General features: G+C 42.4%; 1 protein-coding gene across 9 annotated transcripts in view; it reads left to right on the top strand.

Moving 5' to 3' along the window:
• Positions 1-19,644, top strand: part of PIP5K1C (phosphatidylinositol-4-phosphate 5-kinase type 1 gamma) — a 282,746-nt gene that overhangs the window by 164,189 nt on the left and 98,913 nt on the right. For all 9 annotated transcript variants that reach the window (XM_083179358.1, XM_083179359.1, XM_083179360.1 and 6 more), the window contains exons 9-10: positions 4,510-4,593; positions 15,931-15,979. In XM_083179358.1, coding sequence (XP_083035484.1) covers positions 4,510-4,593; positions 15,931-15,979 — 133 coding nt within the window. The remainder of the gene's footprint in view (positions 1-4,509; positions 4,594-15,930; positions 15,980-19,644) is intronic.

The raw sequence follows: 19,644 nt of genomic DNA, 5'->3' as shown, positions 1-19,644 counted from the left end.
GAAATCCTAAATGCATGAAAAACTCTAGATAGATATTTCCAAATATCAAAAAGGAAACTCCGCCCCCTGGGGACACTTCAGTTTAAACTTCTTGTTTATCCAAAAGGTCTTCCTTACCAGTTCCTGGGGCTGTAGTCTTTCGATCGCAGACTAGTGACTCGTATTGATAAAGTTCCAGGCAAACTACGGAACGAAACGCGTTGACGTAAGCTACACACCTGAGACGGTGATCCCTTCAGCAAACACTTCACTTGCCTTCCTGCCTCCTTGTGCAAGCGTGAGTCTCCTTCTACTACCGGCAACCAGCCGCTCCACGTTGCCCGGCTTGATACAAGCACGACTGCGCATTCCGACAGGTGCACACATACCATCCAGCTGAAGCGCGGCTCTCTCCCCTTCCGAGCCGCCGGACATCAGCAGTTACACTCTGTCCCTCTCCCCACGCTACCTCAAGGGGATTGAGACCTGCCGCATTATACCGCTACCATTGCATTGCCGTAGTTGGAGCAGTGTATTCTATCTGCCTACAAGCCATCAGCCATTCCATGCTACACGCTGTTTGGACATCTCAACTTGGCTAAACTCACCCCGGCATACTGTCAGGTGTGCTTCTACGATCCAGCTGAAGTGCAGCTCTCCCTCCATCCGAGCTGCCGGCCATCAGCTGCTGCACACTATCCCTCTCCCCAAATTACATCCAGGGGATCGAGGTCTGCCGTAAGGGTGAGCATATTATCAAATCTGTGACTGTATTTATTATAAGTTACTAACCAGCCTTTATGCAGCATTATTCTGCTTAAATTGGGACTATATATCACTGCCCGATTCCCTCTGCATATTTACCATCAACTGCAGGAGAATTGTTTTCACAGTTATTGCCGGAGGAAAAATTACTGCTGATATTATACCAAAAGCTATTACAAATAATTGATTGGGATCCCATTCTCTTTTTTTTAAATTGTCTTGTTTTATATTCTGTGTATCTGTATGTAATACAGTATATATATATTTTTTATTGATTTGTGATAAAGATTTTTTTCAAAAGTAACAGTGTGTCCAAGACTCATTCCTCTTCAGACAGCCAATGTGTTACAAATATTAAAATCATTTAAACAGCGCACAATCTACTCAACCCTCCCCTTTCAGAATGGTTAATAGCTTTATATGCTAGCAGAAGGGTTTTATATTGAATACGGTAAAATGCAGGTAACCAATGGAGGGACTGGCAGAGCGTATCAGCAGAAGATGAGCGTCTTGCTAGAAAGATCAGACTAGCAACAGCAATTTGAATGGATTGCAGTGGTGAGAGTCTGTTCTTGGGAAGACCAGTTAGGAGACTATTGCAATAATCAATGCGGGATATAATGAGTACATGGATAAGATATTTAGTAGTGTCTTGAGTGAGAGAGGGTCATATTTTGGATATGTTTTTTTTAGATGCATGTAACATGATTTGGTGACAGATTGAATGTGGGGAACAAAGGACAGTTCAGAGTCGATGGTGACTCCTAGGCAACGAGCTGGTAGGGTAGATTGTCGAGTTGTCAACAGTGATGGAGATATCAGGATGGTAACTGTTCTTAGTTGGTGGGAATAAAAGTAATTCCGTTTTGGAAATCTTAAGTTTAAGGTGGCGAGAAGACCTCCAAGTTGAGATGGCAGAGAGGCATTCAGAGACTCTGCCCAAAACCACTGGTGACAACTCTGGGGTTGATAGATAGATTTGAGTATCATCCGCATATAAATGATACTGAAATCCGAAAGAGCTGATGAGTATGCCAAGAGAGGAGGTATAGATTGAGAAAAGCAGAGGACCTAAGACTGAGCCTTGCGGAACTCTGACTGGCAGAGGTAGTGAAGAGGAAGTAGAGTCATAGAAGCGAACACTGAAAGAGCGATCAGATAGGTAATATGTGAACCAGGAAAGGGCTGTATCATTAAGACCTAGGGAGTGCAGTGTTTGTATGAGAAGAGTATGATCAACAGTGTCAAATGCAGCAGAGAGATCTAGGAGAATAAGTAGTGAGTACTGGCCTTTTAGACTTGGCAGTTTCCAGATCATTCACCACTTTAGTCAGTGCTGTTTCAGTGGAGTGTTGGGAATGAAAGCTTGACTGAAGTGGGTCTAATAGGGAGTGACAGTTAAGAAAGTGTGTGAGGCGAGAGTAGACCAGTCTCTCCAGTAGCTTGGAGAGGCATGGGAGCTGAGAGATAGGACGATAATTAGAGAGAGTTGGATAGTTACTAACAGCCATAGGCACGCTACAGGCAGGTGTGAAAATGCCAGTCCCAGAAGGTTAGCATGGGCTGGGATTTTATTCCAGCCTTTATGCTGTCTATAAGTAAGTTACATCCATCCATTCCCATAAGATCTGGAAGGCATATGTGGTTTGGTGCGAAAGGCGGTGTTTAAATACTGCCTTGTTCAGGCTGTCACTGGAATGGAAAGTGGTGTTTTACAACAACCTGTCCTTGTTCATAGCTGAACAAGCCCGTTCCTGCCGTTTTTAAAACTCTGCACCTTGAACACCAATTTGTCAGTAGATAAACTGTTTGTATTCAGACAAAACCACGACAATGGCGTATTTAATTTATCAAGAAGGCATCAGGAGCATGTCCATTATGGAAGAGGTTGCCCAAAGCAATTTCTGGGCAGAGACCTTTGTTCCATTACTCTCAGTAGTATAACTACATGGATTTAAAAATTGTTAAGCAGAATTCCTCAGCCAAACCATTTTTCTTCAGGAAATGGTCTCTCCATCTAGAGGTCTTTTAACAGTTAGTTTGGAAGTGACATCTTCCACTTCTTTAACCAGACCTGCTATCACAAGGCCTATTTGTGCACAAGCATCTTCCTTGGTTGGCTCTTATGACCTAGCTTTTGAAACTGGTTTCATCATACAATTATCACAGTAACTTTACATCGGAGTGGGATCATTAGATCGACATGGGTTAGGCCGACACAAGCATTAGGTTGACATGGGGAAAGTGGTCTACTGTCAAACGGTCGACATGGGGTTTTTCATTTTTTCTTTTTGTTCTGAATGTTGACATGGACAGTAAAAAAAGTGCACCGCGTTGCCTTACATGGCTCAATACGCTCGCCATGCTACGGGCACTATTTTTTATTCTTCCACCACACCCTAGTGGGTGGCAGGGCATGAAATGACCTTTTGACTGTCGCCTTACCTATGTCGATCTTGCATGCATGTTGACCTTCAGTGGTCAACCTAATGCTTGGTGACCTAGTGACCATATCGCTTTTACATCTTGTAGTGTACACCATTCTTCCAAGTGCTTGTCTTTATAATTTTTTGTCTTTCCTATGGGGGGGTTTGGAAGCTGGTTATAATGGTTATTCATTCTTTTTAAAAGTATATTTTTTGATCCTGTCCAATTTTTTCCATTGGTGTTGGGCCCTTTTTCCAGAAGTCCAAACCTTTTTACAGGGTATGGTGCATAGATGGCAATCTGGTCCTATTGGCTCCATTTGAGCCTCTGGATTCCACCCGACCTTAAGTTTATTTGGGTATTGCCTCAGCTCAGGTTGTTTCCAAGTTGGGGGCCTCTTTTTGGTTCTCATAATGTAGTCTCATGTTGTTTTTGTCTTTCCACTTAAACTAAGAATTCTTTTTTCTGGTTTATCTTCTTTCAAAGAATTTCCAAAACCAGGAATCAATAAATGTAGTCTGAACTTTAAGGATTTACTTTGACCAGTCTCTGCTTGTTCTTTATGATGCACATAAACGTGATTGGTCGGCTTCAATGCAGTCCCATTGTGTGTTGGACTTGCTCAAGGCTGCCAGATCCGATATATCTATAATGCAGCCCTTGCGATCTCCGATCAGATGCGCATGGACCTCTCATTGGATCGAAAACCTAGGTAAACACATGCGATTTTACACATTTCATCTGATTTCTTCACCGAATCCGATGAAAAGAGCCCAGATTGCACTGGTGTATGGCCACCATTAGTTCATTAGTTCTGGACTCCAACCCAACCTGCAATCTTATGGTCCAATGTTGCACAGCCTGCTAGAGAGAAAAGGGATCAACGTTAATGACCAAATTTCCTATCATTTTGTGAATGTGTTTAATGACACATGGTAAAACAGAAGCAGCAGATTTGTGGGGCCCATGTAAAAATCTCTGGTTACATGTAAAATATTTAAACGGGTAAAACACTGCTTTTTACCCGTTTAAGAAATACCGGTATTTCTTCAACGGGTATAGCAACCTGGAGCATTCCCACTGCAGATCTACCCATTTAAAAAGGCAAAAAAAACGTCAATTTACCGTTTAAGAGCTGCAGTGGGAAAGGGGTATTAGTTCCCTCACCTCGCATAGCTCTGTGCTTCAGCCCCTAAGTTTGTACAGGAACTGTTGACGAGACATTTTATGACATAACAGCCATGCTAATGGTATTCCTAAATACATTTTGTATAACATTTCCTTAACCTTACTGGTAAACACTGTATTCTCATATTTGCTGATTTTTTTTTTTTCTAGTATGGGAGGAATTCCAGCTGTGAACGGAAGAGGGGAACGTCTCTTACTTTATATAGGAATCATTGACATACTGCAGTCATACAGGTAAATCATTCATCAACCCACTCTTGTCCTCTCTGGGTTGCTGGCAGTTTTATGACACAAGGGGGCAGATGTATTAAGCCTTAAGAAGAGATAAATGCCAGGCAATCAGCTCCTTACTGACTTTTTTCAAAGGCAGCCTTCAACATGGCAGTTGGCAGGTGATTGGCTGGACGTTTATCTCTCCTTATCACCCTGGCATTTATCTTTTGTTAAGGCTTAATACATCTGCCCCAAGGTTTGCAATTTGCTATTTTTTTATTGTAGAACTTTCCAGAAGCACGTTAGCTTGAATTCAAAAGGTTTTGATCAGACCTCAATAGAAAAGATCTTAAGGTGCATACATACTGGACAATGTTTTGAACAATATCGTTAATTATGGGTTTGAGCAGGTCGTTTCTGTTGTCTGTACATGCAGCTCAATTTTGGCGATGTAATTCAGAAAAAGCTGCATATTACTAGACTTTAGCTGAATAGTTTGTCGTACTGTTAAGTATAATTTCTTAGGACACTTGAAAGTACAAGGGAAATTGTTCAGCAGTATCATTCACTGAACACATTGTCTAGAGCAGGCATGTCCAACGTTGGCCCTCCAGATGTTGTGAAACTACACATCCCAGCATGCTTTGCATAGTTTTAGCATTCTCTAATAGCAAAACTGTGGCAAAGCATGCTGGGATGTATAGTTTCACAACATCTGGAGGGCCAACCTTGGACATGTCTGGTCTAGTGTATATGTGCCTTAAGACACACATTTCACAATTTTTTTTTTTTTCAGTTTTGGAAACCTAGCTGTTGATCAAATTATAGTGTTCTCTCCAGGTTTGTTTCACAGGGTACTGCGCTCTTACGTGTTTTTTTCTTTACTTCCAAAGCCACCCTACCTTTTAAACTGGTTTTCCTGTGTGCCCTTCTACCGCCCTGTCCCCTTTCTCACGCTGCTGAAGACCTGTCCTATGCTCAGAGGTGCAGGGATTGGATCTGGCTGGAAGAACTGACATGCTGCTCAACTCAGTGGAGTGTATCAGCTTTTCCAGCCACATCCTGTCCCCTGACGCACTGCCAGGCCGCTCTCCTCCTCTGCTGAGAACAGCTGTCAGCTCTTCCAGCTACCTGGGCAACGAGCATGTAACTTCCCAGGGGGAACGAGCATGCACAGGACCGTCTTAACAGCAGTGTGTGCCCCTGGGCAAAGCAATGCACTTGGGCCCTTACCTATTCTCCCCTCCTAGTGGGGGGGGGGGGGTGCTGGCTATCAGCAGCAGCTTTGATGTCCCACAGGTGGCAGGGGGTGCTCTATCTTCCACTCAACATGTAGGACCTGGAGCAGTAACTTCTGCTAATTACTCCTTTACTGTACAGGTGGTGGGAGGGCGAACACTAACGTGTGGAAGGGGGCACTGAGCTGAATGAAGGGTCCCTTGTAAATGACTTCCAGGGAGGGAGGTAGGGGGTGTTTTATACACAGTCTAAGAGTCCCAACTTTCAGGAGGTGCTGGGGACTTGGGGATCAGAGATCAGGAGCCAGAGCAATCCATTGACAAAAATATAAAACTGTACACCAGATGTTTGGAGCAGGAGCAGGGACCAGCTGCTCGAAGGCTGATATCTCTGGTTCTGGGCATGGTAGAGACCAACCGCTAGTGTCGACAGAAAGGGGAGAGTCCCAGCTGTTGGAATATATACTCAGAAAAACTCTAAGTCAGAGAGAACCTGAGAAATATGACTGGGAAGTGCAATCAACAGGTCAAATGTGGACTGCTGCTTTGAAGTTGGATATCTCCAGTTCCCCAGGGCCGATTTTCTAAATTCTAGTATCCCTGGAAAAAGGGGATCCTCAGCTATCATCCTAGGTCCCTTATACACCTGGGAAAAGACGGCAATGAGCATGCAATATTCCCCCTTGGGCATCGAGCATGCAGTATACCCCCTGGCAATGAGCATGCGATACAACCCCGGGCAAAGGGCATGTTAAACCCCCCCCCCCCCACACACACACACACACACACACACACACACACACACACACACCCTGCCCAGTAAATGATAATCTTATTGCGTGCCCCCCCCCCCCCCTTCCCCCCAGACAACAAGCATGTTACACCCCTGGGCAATTTAGGTAAGCCGCAATTATGTGGCGTAACATGTAATGGGCTTTATGGTATGTGGCATAATGTGTAATGGCCGTAATCCTAGCGCAGTGTGCAAAACCTAGAGTGAACACGAAATTTCCCTTCACAGCTAATCATTTGAGGCAGATTACTAAACCATGGAGAATTATAAAGTGGAGAGAGATAAACTTCCAACCATTTTGCTACTGTCTTTTTCAAACACACTATGTAACATGCATCAGTAACATTACAGAAAGCTCTGCCATTGAGCTCACACCTGTAAGGTATTTTGATCTCTTCACAACTGGCAACACCATGACACCTTATTTGATTTTTGTTTATAAATTTTGATGTATGCAAATAAGGTACTTATATATTAGTTGGTCGCCCGTTACGTAGTTTGCGTAGTGGTGTATTGAGAATACCAATACACCACTATGCTACTTACGTAAACTACGTAAACTACGTAAGTTACGTATTTTGAGCTACGTTAATGCATAATGTTTCATATTCCCACTATCCACGTCATACCCCCAACGTCATACCTCCACTATCCACGTGGGCATGGAGTTAATTTTATAAAGTGTGGCGAGCGCATGCGTATCCCCTCGCGGACGTATCCGCTTCCCCTCGCGGGGCTCACTGCCACACTGCGGGCTCGATGCGCTCGCCACACTTAATAAAATTAACTCCACGTGGATAGTGGGGGTATGATGTGGATAGTGGGGATATGCTCTTTGTGGGTCCGCCATGACCGTCCCAGCGATTAGGGATGTCCATCGACCATCGATGTTTACAAAAAATCCCTGGATGACCATCAATGTGTAAAAACATTGATGGTCATCCATTGCATACTTATACACCATCGATGGCCAGTTGCACTTTTGCCATCCATGGCAACTATCGATGGCAAAGGCAATGGTGGCCATCCCTGGATGACCATCGATGTGTAAAAACAGTTTAGTTGCACTTTTGCCATAACCATCAATGGCAAAGGCAACGATGGCCATTGATGCTTAAAAACTATTGATGGTCATCCATTGCATACTTATACACCATCGATGGTCAGTTGCACTTTTGCCATCCATGGCAACCATCGATGGCAAAGGTGGCTGGCTAGTGCTGCTGGGGGAGCCGGGAAAACAAGTTCTTCACCCTGCGGCTGCATTGCGTAACCGCCGCCCGCCCAATGGCGTAACTATAAAGTTTGCTCCCCTCTGCCGAAATGTTTATGGCGCCCCCCCAGGCTCCTCTCCAGCGTGTTTCCCCAGCGTGTGACGTGATGACGTCACACGCATAACAGAGAAGCTGAAGCCGGAGAGAGGAAGAGAGACCAGCATACACTGCTGCTTCCCTTGGCTCCGTCCCAGGCCACCCTAGCACGCCCATCCGCCTGCCCATCCTGTACACAGTAGCTGGCTCTGTGTACAGTCAATTGAATCAGTGGGGGGATTTGTCATCCCTGCCATGGCCGCACCCGCGGTGTGGCTGACTCGCCTCCAGTGCTCAGTCAATGGGCAGCGGCAGGCAGCAGCAAGTCAGTGCGTCGAGCGGGTGCCGGCACCCACACAGACCCCACTGCTGCTTGCTCCCCCAAGCGGCTGCTGGGGCTACCTTACAGTAGTTACGCCACTGCGCCTGCCCACCCTCCCTCTGCTTAGCCGGCCGCCCTCCTGCTCGCTGCCTCAACACCCGCCCGCCTGCTGGTAGCCGGCCGCCACCGCCCTCCCGCCCGCTGCTAAGACGGCCACCCGGCAATGGCTACGCTGACAACGTAGCCAAAGCTACGTTGTCAGCGTAGCCGGGCGCCCGGCTAACATATAAGTACCGCAAATAATAGGTCAAGTTGATGTTTTATCCAGAATAAACAATATACTGATTTCTATCAATAAGCAGCCATTATGCCGTGCTTTGGGTGACCTCTGGCAATCGAGTTGCAAATCCAATAAATTCAGTAATTAAAACCATCTGCCATGTTCCCGGGAGTAGCTTACTCAGAAAGCTTAAACATCCCTGATTAAAAAATTGAGTACCCCCCGATTTATTGACCACAAGGTTTTATGTAACTACATACATTAAGAATTCACTTCTGTTTCTTATGCCATCTAAGTACGGTTTTATATCGGAGACACTGACCTATGATATAGCTATATTTTTTGGATGTATACTTTAATGTAAGAATCAGCACTTCAACCATCCACTCATATCTTTTATTTAATAATAAAGGTGGTTATTCAGACCTGATCGCTGTGGTGCAAATTTGGAAGGCGATCGATTATTAAACAACTGTGCATGCATATGGATCATAGCGTGCATGTGCGATGCCAAACTGCAACAAAAAAATAGCGGTTTACCCTATCCCCTCTAAACTTGACCGTCAGGAAGCTGGCATCTGGGGGTGGTAACCAGACGTTTTCTAGGAGTGTCCGGGAAAAACGCAGGCATGCCCATGCGTTTTCAGGGAGGGATTGAAACTTCAGCGCTGGACTGGATTTTAGCCTGTTTCGTCCAAAGACTTGTGGAAGGGTCAGTGTTACAGTACGCACACTTTCACAGACTGGAAAATTTCAATTTGACTTGTGAAGATCTAGCAGATCAGCAGCCAGCTGCAAATCCATATGCAACTTACTCATCATTAAATGAATGGGAAATTTATATTCATGACAAATGGGTTATTGGTGTAATTCAACAAGACTACAACATAGATTTTCTACAGTATCCAAAGGCAAATGAGTTTTTGGATTCAAGACTACAAGGAAGAAAATACCAAGGTGATAGAACTGATACCCAGAGAAAGAAAGGCCTTTGCTCCAATCCGTTTTTAGTGAAAATAGTTACAGGAGGATTCAGAATTATCCTGGATCTAAAGATCCTAAATACAGTTGTCAGGGTAAGAAAGTTTTGGATGGAGACTTTAAAGACCATGCTGGCAGGTCGCAAAAGAAGTGGATTTCCTGGCATCAATAGATCTGAAAGACCTATGCAAACCAGACCTGTGCTAAAATCACCATAGCAGACAGCGACACCCCAGGCAGGGAAGAGGAACTGCGTGGCTTTTTAAATATGGCGGGTGCTAGAATGAACACTACTATATTATATACCAGTCAGTCAAGGAGACAAGAAGTTCCTACGATTCTGTATACAGGATTAATGCTTCCTATTTCCCTGCGGGAAGTGAGTAGAGGGGACACCCTTGCTTCATTCCATTATTAATGTGGATCGGAGTGGAGAGGTTACCATTGACTCGTACCTGCGCAGTCGGAGCTCTGTACAATGCTAAAACTCTTTGGAGAAAAATGGAACTCAAACCCGAATTCTGTAAGACCCCCTCCATAAAATCCCAGTCTATCCTGTCGAATGTTTTTTCAGCGGCAGTCGACCGATCTCATGCGATTGCGCATGAAAAAGTAGGTCAATGACCTTGGTCGTGTTATCCTTAGCCTCGCGGCCCATGTACAAAGCCCACCTGGTCAGAGTGAATAAGGCTCAGAAGCACATTTTTAAGTCTATTTGTCACAAGGTTAGTGTAAAACTTCAGATCCACATTAAGAAGGCAGATGGGTCTATAGCTGGAGTGGAGGCAAGGGTCTTTACATTCATTAGGGATTAGCGTAATGTGGGCCGAGAGAGATTGATCCGAAAACTGAGTTTGGAGTAATTGTATGATTTCAGTAGCATAGGCAGCAACCGTTCCTGAAAGAGCTTATAAAATATTATAGAAAGCCATCAGGCCCTGGACTTTTCCCATTAGGGGAGGATTTAATGGTGTCTAGTAATTCAGACTCTGTAAATGGGGAATCAAGAGCGTTTGTAATGTTGATTCAGGGAGGGAAGAAAAGTCAATATCTTCTAGGTATTCCTGAGTTGCTAGTTTGTGCTTAATTCTGTCAGTGCAAGAGCAATTTAGATTATGCAAACCTGACTAATATTCGTGAAAGGTGTTGGCAATGGCTGCATCCGAGACATGTACAGTACCAGAAGTATCCTTCATTTTTTGAATATAGGTTAAAGAGCTCTCGCCATCATCTCCCCAGGTTTATTACACCACATATAATAGGTATGTCTGCACCATCTGAAGGCTCTTTTGGTGTTATCATTGAGGAGGGTATTCAGAGAAGACATAGCCTCCTGGAGTTGTAATTAAATATCAGCGTCCGGAGAGGTCTTATGATTCAATTCTAAAAGTTTAATTTTAAATAGGAGAGTGTCCCTATGCAGCTTTTTTTAGATTTCTTTTTTTTTTTTTTTTTTACAGAAAAGGTCCCAATGGGATACAGTTCCCTCTAATAAAGCACTTATGGCTTAAACATCAGGAGTGACATTGGAGGCAGTGCTGAGGCTTGAGGGAGTGTAAGAATAGCTTTAGGGTAATTGGGGCATTGTCTGTTCCTGTAATCTGACCAATGGAAGCCTTCACCAGCGAGGTTAGACAGGAATGGGAAAACCAAAAATAGTCAGTATGTGTTATGTGGAGAAGAGTGAAAGGTGTAGTCCCTCTCTGCTGGGTATAGAAACATCCAAGAGTCAACCAATTGAAGTTCATGGAGGATGTATCTAAATTTCTTTGATGGAACACCTAGGAGCGCCACTGGTGGTGTCTAGCATGTTCCATTGCCCAATTAAAATCCCCATCCACCAGTAAGATACCCTCAATTTGGTATTCAATACATTCTAGCGCCTGACGTAGAAATCGTGTCTGTCCCTGATTTAGGCATATAGAGGTTTACAAATGGATAACACTCTGTGGTAATAATTACTTTCATTAGAATACCCCTACCATCAAAACCTATTGGACATACAATAGTAACTAAAGGTAAATTCAACTAAAAAAAAGTCACCATGGTTGGACAAAGAAGTAAGGTCAGCTATCAACAATAAAACCAGAGCCTTTAAATTCTATAAAAATAACTTAAATGAGGAGGCGTTCGCAAAATACAAAGAATCAAACAAAACTTGTAAAGGGGTAATCAAAGCAGCTAAAATATTATATGAAGAGTGCATAGCCACTGAAAGCAAAACCAACCCAAACAAGTTTTTAAAATACATAAATAGTAAACGTTTAATTAAGGAAAACATAGGCCCACTAACTGATACTAGTGGAAAAAGTGTTACTGAGGACAAGGGAAAAGCAAAACTGTTAAATGAGTTCTTTTCATCAGTATTTACTAAGGGAGAGCAGACTGTGGAACGAACACTTACCACAAACGGGACAGATTAAAGGAAAAAAGGAAGATCCCGCTAATTACAGACCCGTTAGCTTAACATCAATTGTGGGTAAACTATTTGAAGGATTTTTAAGGGATGGTATCCAGGAATATTTAGATCATCACCGTCTACTTAACCAACATGGGTTTGTGAAAAATCGTTTATGCCAAACTAATCTACTAGGGTTCTATGAAGAGGTTAGCAAAAACCTTGATAATGGAAATGCTGTAGATGTGATTTTCCTAGATTTCGCTAAAGCATTTGATACTGTCCCACACAAGAGATTGATTAATAAAATGGAGAACCTAGGATTGGGTGAAAATATCTGCAGATGGGTAGGGAATTGGCTATGTAATAGAGAACAAAGAGTGGTTGTGAATGGTGCCGTATCAGATATGATACCGGTACTAAGTGGAGTGCCCCAGGGTTCGGTTTTGGGGCCCATTTTGTTTAACATTTTTATTAACCATATTGGGATAGGGTTACTCAGCAATGTATCCATCTTTGCGGACGATACAAAACTTAGCAAAGTCATCAATTCATCAGAAGATGTCACCATGCTTCAAAATGATCTTGCAATTCTAGATGAGTGGGCAAAAAAATGGAAGATGAGGTTCAATGTAGATAAATGTAAGGTTATGCACCTTGGGAGACACAACCAGTGTGCAAGTTACAACCTTAGCGGAGAGGAACTGGGTAATTCCATACTTGAAAAGGATAAAGGAGTCCAAATAGACAGCAAACTGGGATGTAGTGCCCATTGTAATGTAGCTACAAAAAAGGCCAACAAAATTCTAGCATGTATTAAGAGGGGATTGGAAACTAGGGACTCAAGGGTAATTATGCCACTGTATATAGCATTGGTGAGACCTCACCTCGAGTACGGAGTGCAGTTCTGGGCCCCACACTATAAAAGGACATCATAGAATTAGAAAAAGTCCAAAGGCGAGCAACAAAGCTTATTAGGGGAATGGAGAATTTAAGCTACGGGGAGAGATTAAGCAATTTGGGACTATTTACATTAGAAAAGAGACGTTTAAGGGGGGACATGCTCAACATGTAAAAGTATATCAAGGGCCAATATAAGGAACTGTCACACACCCTATTTTCTACTAGAAAGGAATTTAGGACACGAGGGCATGAGTATAGATTAGAAGAAAAAAGATTTCATTCAGCTAGTAGAAAGAATTTCTTTACGGTCAGAACAGTCAAACTCTGGAACTCTCTTCCCAGAGAGGTGGTAACGGCTAGCTCATTAAATGCATTCAAGGCAAAGTTGGACAAACATTTACTGGAGAAAAACATCCATGGGTACAAATAAGAAATATAATTTGTCTGTAAAATACCAGAACCTACCAAATCAGCAATGAATATCTATACCAGGTTGAACTAGATGGACGCAAGTCTTTTTTCAGCCTTACCTACTATGTAACTATGTAACATCAGTAAACTGTTAATGTTTAGAGATTAATATAGCCACACCTTTTTGTTTGTTTATTTTTTAATAATTAAAAAAATAATCTGAGATAAATAAATAGAAGATAAATGCGGGGCAGACCCTGCCTTGAAATGGGTCTCTTGTAAAAAAAACAAAAAACACATCTATCTTGTCTGTGTGCAATGGTACATTTTAAACTTTAACATTATTAGAATAAGTATAACTTAGTCATTATTATACAAAAAAAAAAAAAAAGAGTACCAAAAATACCAAGCCTACTTACTCCCCTGCCAGATGGGCAAAAGATGAGAGGAGGGGACGAAGAGTAAAAAGAAAAATGAGAAAAAGTAGAACAAGCACTGTCTGTGGGAGGGATTTCCCCCCCACCATTAATACCATCCCCAGGTGTGGTCTAGGAACAAAGATCACTTCGAGCAAGGCATGTTAATATTCGCGGTCAGGAGGACACAGCACAACAATGGTGTGCATATCAGGATTGATCTTCAAACAGAAACATTATTGCCTGTCTGCAGTTTGATAAAGATCACCTGGACAAGCAGAAAGCTATTGGAACAATGGGCCTGATTCAGTCCTGTTAGCTAGTGAACAGGTAAATGCCACCCCCACACACCCCTTTCCCTGCCATGTGAATCCCCGCATTTGATTTATACGCTTATACATCACCTAGCATGCGGCCAATCACAGGAGAAATCGCTGACCATCAAATGATTTCTGCCTGCCTTTGGTCTGAAAAATTTTCAGATGGCCACTGATCTCCCAATTTGGGGCAGGCGCTGAGGTTAGCCGCCCGCCCTGAGCAGGCATGGACATGCATGCGTTCCCAGGGGAATGCCCAGCATTTTTATGTGGATGCCCATAAAATGCTGAGCGTTCCCCTGCCCGACCCCATTCCACCCCTTTCTTGTGCAAATAGTTTGGCGAGTCATACTTGCCGAAGCAGTTTGTTCCCGGGGTTTGTGCATGCGCAGACCCTGAACATCAGGGAAGGAGGCTTATTTGGACCAGTGCTAATGGGTCTGAATCGGCCCCAATGTTTTGTGGACAGATGAGACCAAACTAAAGTGGCTTAAATGAGAAGCAATATGTTGAGAAAGGATTACACTGCATTTCAGTATGAAAACCTCATACTGTACCATCTGAAAAACATGGTGATGGTGGAATGGTTTGGGCAAGTTGTGATGCATCTGGCCCAGAATGACTTGCCATTATTGATGGGACAATAAATTAATTCTGAAATAGACTAGAATATTGTAAAGGAAAATATCAGGACATCTGTCCTTGAGCTGCAGCTCAAGAGAATGTGGGTCATCCAACAAAACGATTCACAGGACAGTCATTCGATTAAATAATGGTTAAAGAGGAATAATGGCTTGAATTGAACAGTTCATAGGAGGAAACCCACTAAACATATAAGAGTTGAAGCTGTTTTGTAGAAAGAATGGGGTAAAATTCCTTCAAGCTTGATCCGGAATTATCAACAATTACCGGAAAACCTTCTGATGCAGTTATTGCTACACAAGGGGGTCATACCATATACTGAAAGCAACAAATATGTGATATGGGATCATTCTCCTCAATAAAAAATGAGCATGGCTCATTTGTTTGATTTTGTTTCTTTTCATCTACTTTTAGATAATCCGATTGGTAGTTTTAGACCAAATTTCAAGCAAGAAATTTAGGAAATTCCAAACTTTCAAGCAACTTTCTGGTATTCTACACAATCTTGGAAGAACGTTTTGGCAGCGTATCATTTATTCCAACAGAAAAATTGTCCATACAGAGTTTTTTTTTTTTTTTTTTTTAAAGCACTCAACCCTCCTTGATTTGCTTTACTTATGAGATTGGCATGATGTTTTGAAATGTCCTTGCCAAATTAGGGGGGTATTCAATCCCCTGCCGCTATTTCCGACGGGGGAAATAGCTGTGGGTGCCTGTTCAATGCTGTATTTCCCGACAGCATTGAACAGGCATCTCTGAAGAACCGACCCGACTGTCGGGCCCCTTCTGCCGAGAACGGCCGTGGATTGTCGTGCTCACGGCCATATCTGGATCATCCATGTCTGTTTCTTGCGAAATAGACCACTTTTCAGTCGAGCAGGCCGAGCCACGACTGTCGGGATTCAGGATTAAATTCCCCCCTATGCCTATTCTCCTTATACAACTAACAAAATCCCACAGGAACTGGTAAACTTTATTTATGGACTAGTCATCCTGGAGCATTCTGTACCCCACTACATCCTCATTATGAAAAGGCCTTAATGTGTAAGGAAGATATTGTAGATTGTGTTTTACTAATTGTTGTTCTTATGAAAAGTCAGTTTTTTCCTTGCATTTTTTTCAATGTGGGCAAAAGATTTGACCTGATCTCCATTGGGTCACTGTATATAGAAATATTTATTTGTATTAAACATTAAACTCTGTTAAATTTCTGTTATTAGTTAACTCTATGTTGCTTTAGTTGTTTTGCAAAGTCCAACTACAAAGCAGTCTCACTTCTAAAGACCATCAATAGTGAGGTAGCCCTGAATGTAAAGTCCTGGTGACCTAATATGCACTTTTTTTTAGGTTAATCAAGAAGCTGGAGCACACTTGGAAAGCTCTTGTTCATGATGGGGTAAGTTTTGATAATATAGCATTAACCACCTTTAACTAATTTTATTCTATATCACTGATAATCCTTTTATTATGAATGTATTAAAAAATGCTTTCTTTAAATCAAGTCAGAGCTGACACTCTAGGTTTAGGTAAACTAGGCAAATGACTAAGGCATCTGTAATGCTAGTGGCAGGGCTGGTGTGAAGCGGTAAGTGGGGTTATGTGCACTGCAGGATGGCACCAGGTAGTAAAGGCTCTGCCCCCTTGCTGCTTTTACATTACAAAGTGCATGTGGGCAGGGCTGGCAACTGAATCTTGGGAACTCATGCGTTGATCTCTCTCTGTCTTTGTGCATATTGTCCACAGTAATGCCCCTTACCTATAATGAGCTTCACTATGATATAGTTACCCACCTCCCAGTGGTACACACTTACCCACTCTCCACTGGGTGCATCAGGAATGTCATGTAATAAAATGTCATGTAATAACAGTCACGTTACCCCATTACAGTTCTTAGGTACAGATTATCTTAGTATACGGGAAGGAGTGAAGGATAGAGGAAGATTTCCCAAAACTGTAAACGGGTCAGGCAGTGTGCATGGTGGGGAGGGCTGTAGAGAGTCTATTGAAGGGGAAGGGGGAAAGAGGAAGCTAGTAAAGAATACAAATGGGTCTTGGGGTGAAACTAAACATAATGTTAGAGCCATACCTAAAAATAAACATAAATAAAATGCTTACTGGCTAATGCAAGAAGCTTAGTGAGTAAAATCGGGGAGCTAGAAACGGTGATCAGTAGGGACGATTACGACATCATTGGTATTACAGAAACCTGTTGTAATGAGACGCACGACTGGGTATTAAACATGGAGGGATATACACTCTACAGGAAAGACAGGGAAAATAGAAGGGGTGTGTGCCTATATGTAAATAATAACTTCACGTCATGTGAGAAAAAAATTAGCACAGATCTAGAAGAAGAAAACTCGGAGGCAGTGTGGGCAGAGATAACCGACATTAATAATAATAAAAAAAAAAATTATAATAGGGGTATGCTATAGACCACCAAACATAAATGAAGAGGGAAGAGTCTCTTCTTTTAAACCAAATCAAACAATCATCACATCAAGGTCGGGTATTAATTATGGGGGATTTAAATTTACACAACATTGATTGGGAAAACGAAACCTGTAAATCAGCAAGAAGCAGTGGGTTCTTAAGCTTACTTAAAGATCAGTTTATTACACAAATGGTAGAAGCTCCAACTCATGATGAGGCACTCTTGGACCTAGTATTAACAAATAACACAGACTTAGTTTCAAACACAAAAGTAATTGAACAATTAGGGAACAGTGATCACAATATGGTTTCACTGGAAATCAACTTCAGTAAATTACATCAAAAAGGATCTGCAAAAATACTAAACTTCAGAAAAGCGAACTTTGAATTATTCAGGGAAGCCCTTACTTAAAGGAATTGGGTGGAAAACGGTTATGGAGGGAAAAAATGCAGAGGAAATGTGGGATACTCTAAAAAAGGCACTTGATTCACTAACTAATAAATACATTCCTAAAGTAAACAAAGGTAAATTTAGTAAAAAAAAGCCACCATGGTTGGACAAAAAAGTAAGGTCCGCGATCAACAATAAAACACGAGCATTTAAATTGTATAAAAATAACTTGAATCAGGAGGCGTTCACAAAATACAAAGAATCAAACAAAACTTGTAAAGGGATAATCAAAGCAGCTAAAAAATTATATGAAGAGCGCATAGCCACTGAAAGCAAAACCAACCCAAAGAAGTTCTTTAAATACATAAATAGTAAACATTTAATTAAGGAAAACATAGGCCCATTAACTGATATTAGTGGAAAAAGTGTTACTGAGGACAAGGGAGAAGCAAAACTGTTAAATAAGTTATTCTCATCAGTATTTACTAAGGGAGAGCAGACAGTGGAACGTACATCTACCACAAACGGGACAAACAAGCCAGATCTCATTGTGGATTTCACGCCGAATTAAATAATACTGAGGCTAAGCAAACAAAACAAATAAATCACCGGGGCCAGATGGGATTCATCCGCGGGTATTAATGGAATTAAGGGATGACCTAGCTACCCCCCTACATTATATCTTTAGCAAGTCACTATCGTCAGGTATAGTACCAAAAGACTGGAGAATAGCAGAGGTAGTGCCAATATTCAAAAAAGGAAGATCCCGCAAATTACAGACCCGTTAGTTTAACATCAATAGTGGGTAAACTATTTGAAGGATTTTTAAGGGATGGTATCCAGGAATATTTAGACCATCACCATCTACTCAGTACTAACCAACATGGGTTCGTGAAAAATCGTTTATGCCAAACTAATCTACTAGGGTTCTATGAAGAGGTTAGCAAAAACCTTGATAATGGAAATGCTATAGATGTGATTTTTCCTACATTTCGCTAAAGCATTTGATACTGTCCCACACAAGAGGTTGATTAATAAAATGGAGAGCCTAGGATTGGGTGAAAATATCTGCAGATGGGTAGGGAATTGGCTGTGTAATAGAGAACAAAGAGTGGTTGTGAATAGTGCCGTATCAGATACGATCACGGTATTAAGTGGAGTGCCCCAGGGTTCGGTTTTAGGGCCCATTCTATTTAACATTTTGGTACTTGTTTCCTAGAACGGCCACAATCAGGGGTAATCGTGTACCTTAACTTAAGGTACACAAATACCCCCGATGGACCCGATTTCCTTTGAAATCAGGTCCATTTTGCCGGCAAAGGCAAAATCGGGTCCATCGCGTCGGTCAGGTGCATTAACATGGCACGCGACCGACGCGATGGACCCGATTTTGCAATAGGGTTCAATGTTAAAATATTTTTAACCTTGTAATCGGGGAAAAAATGGGAAATGGGCCATTTCTCATTGTATATGCTACCCCCCCCCCCCCCCCCCATTGTGAACGTCACCCCACGATCGACCTTTTCATACCCCTACTATCGCCACGCTTCGGGTTGGCGTCAATCGTGGGGTGCCGTTGAGGGGGTTAAAATTGGGGTCTGGGGAGAATTTTCAATCCAATGTAAAATAGGGTCCCAGGGACCCTATTCACATTTCAATCAATGTAAAAATCGGGACCATCGCGTCGGTCGCATCGCATGCGATGCGATCGATGCGACCGACCCGATCAACATCGGTGTGGCCATTCTAGGAAACAAGTACCAACATTTTTATTAACGATATTGGGACGGGGTTACTCAGCAATGTATCAATTTTTGCGGACGATACAAAACTTAGCAAAGTCATCAAATCATCAGAAGATGTCACCATGCTCCAAAATGATCTTGCAATTCTAGATGAGTGGGCAAAAAAGTGGAAGATGAGGTTCAATGTAGATAAATGTAAGGTTATGCACCTTGGGAGACACAACCAGTGTGCTAGTTATAACCTTAGCGGAGAGGAACTGGGTAATTCCATACTTGAAAAGGATCTAGGAGTCCAAATAGACAGCAAACTGGGATGTAGTGCCCATTGTAATGTAGCTACAAAAAAGGCCGACAAAATTTTAGCATGTATTAAAAGGGGCATGGAAACTAGGGACTCAAGGGTAATTATGCCACAGTATAAAGCATTGGTAAGACCTCACCTCGAATACGGAGTGCAATTCTGTGCCCCACACTATAAAAAGGACATCATAG

This window comes from Crinia signifera, chromosome 1 (assembly GCF_055691185.1).
Source record: "Crinia signifera chromosome 1, ASM5569118v1, whole genome shotgun sequence".
Lineage (NCBI taxonomy): Eukaryota > Metazoa > Chordata > Amphibia > Anura > Myobatrachidae > Crinia > Crinia signifera.
This window is presented reverse-complemented; position numbering and strand designations above follow the sequence as displayed.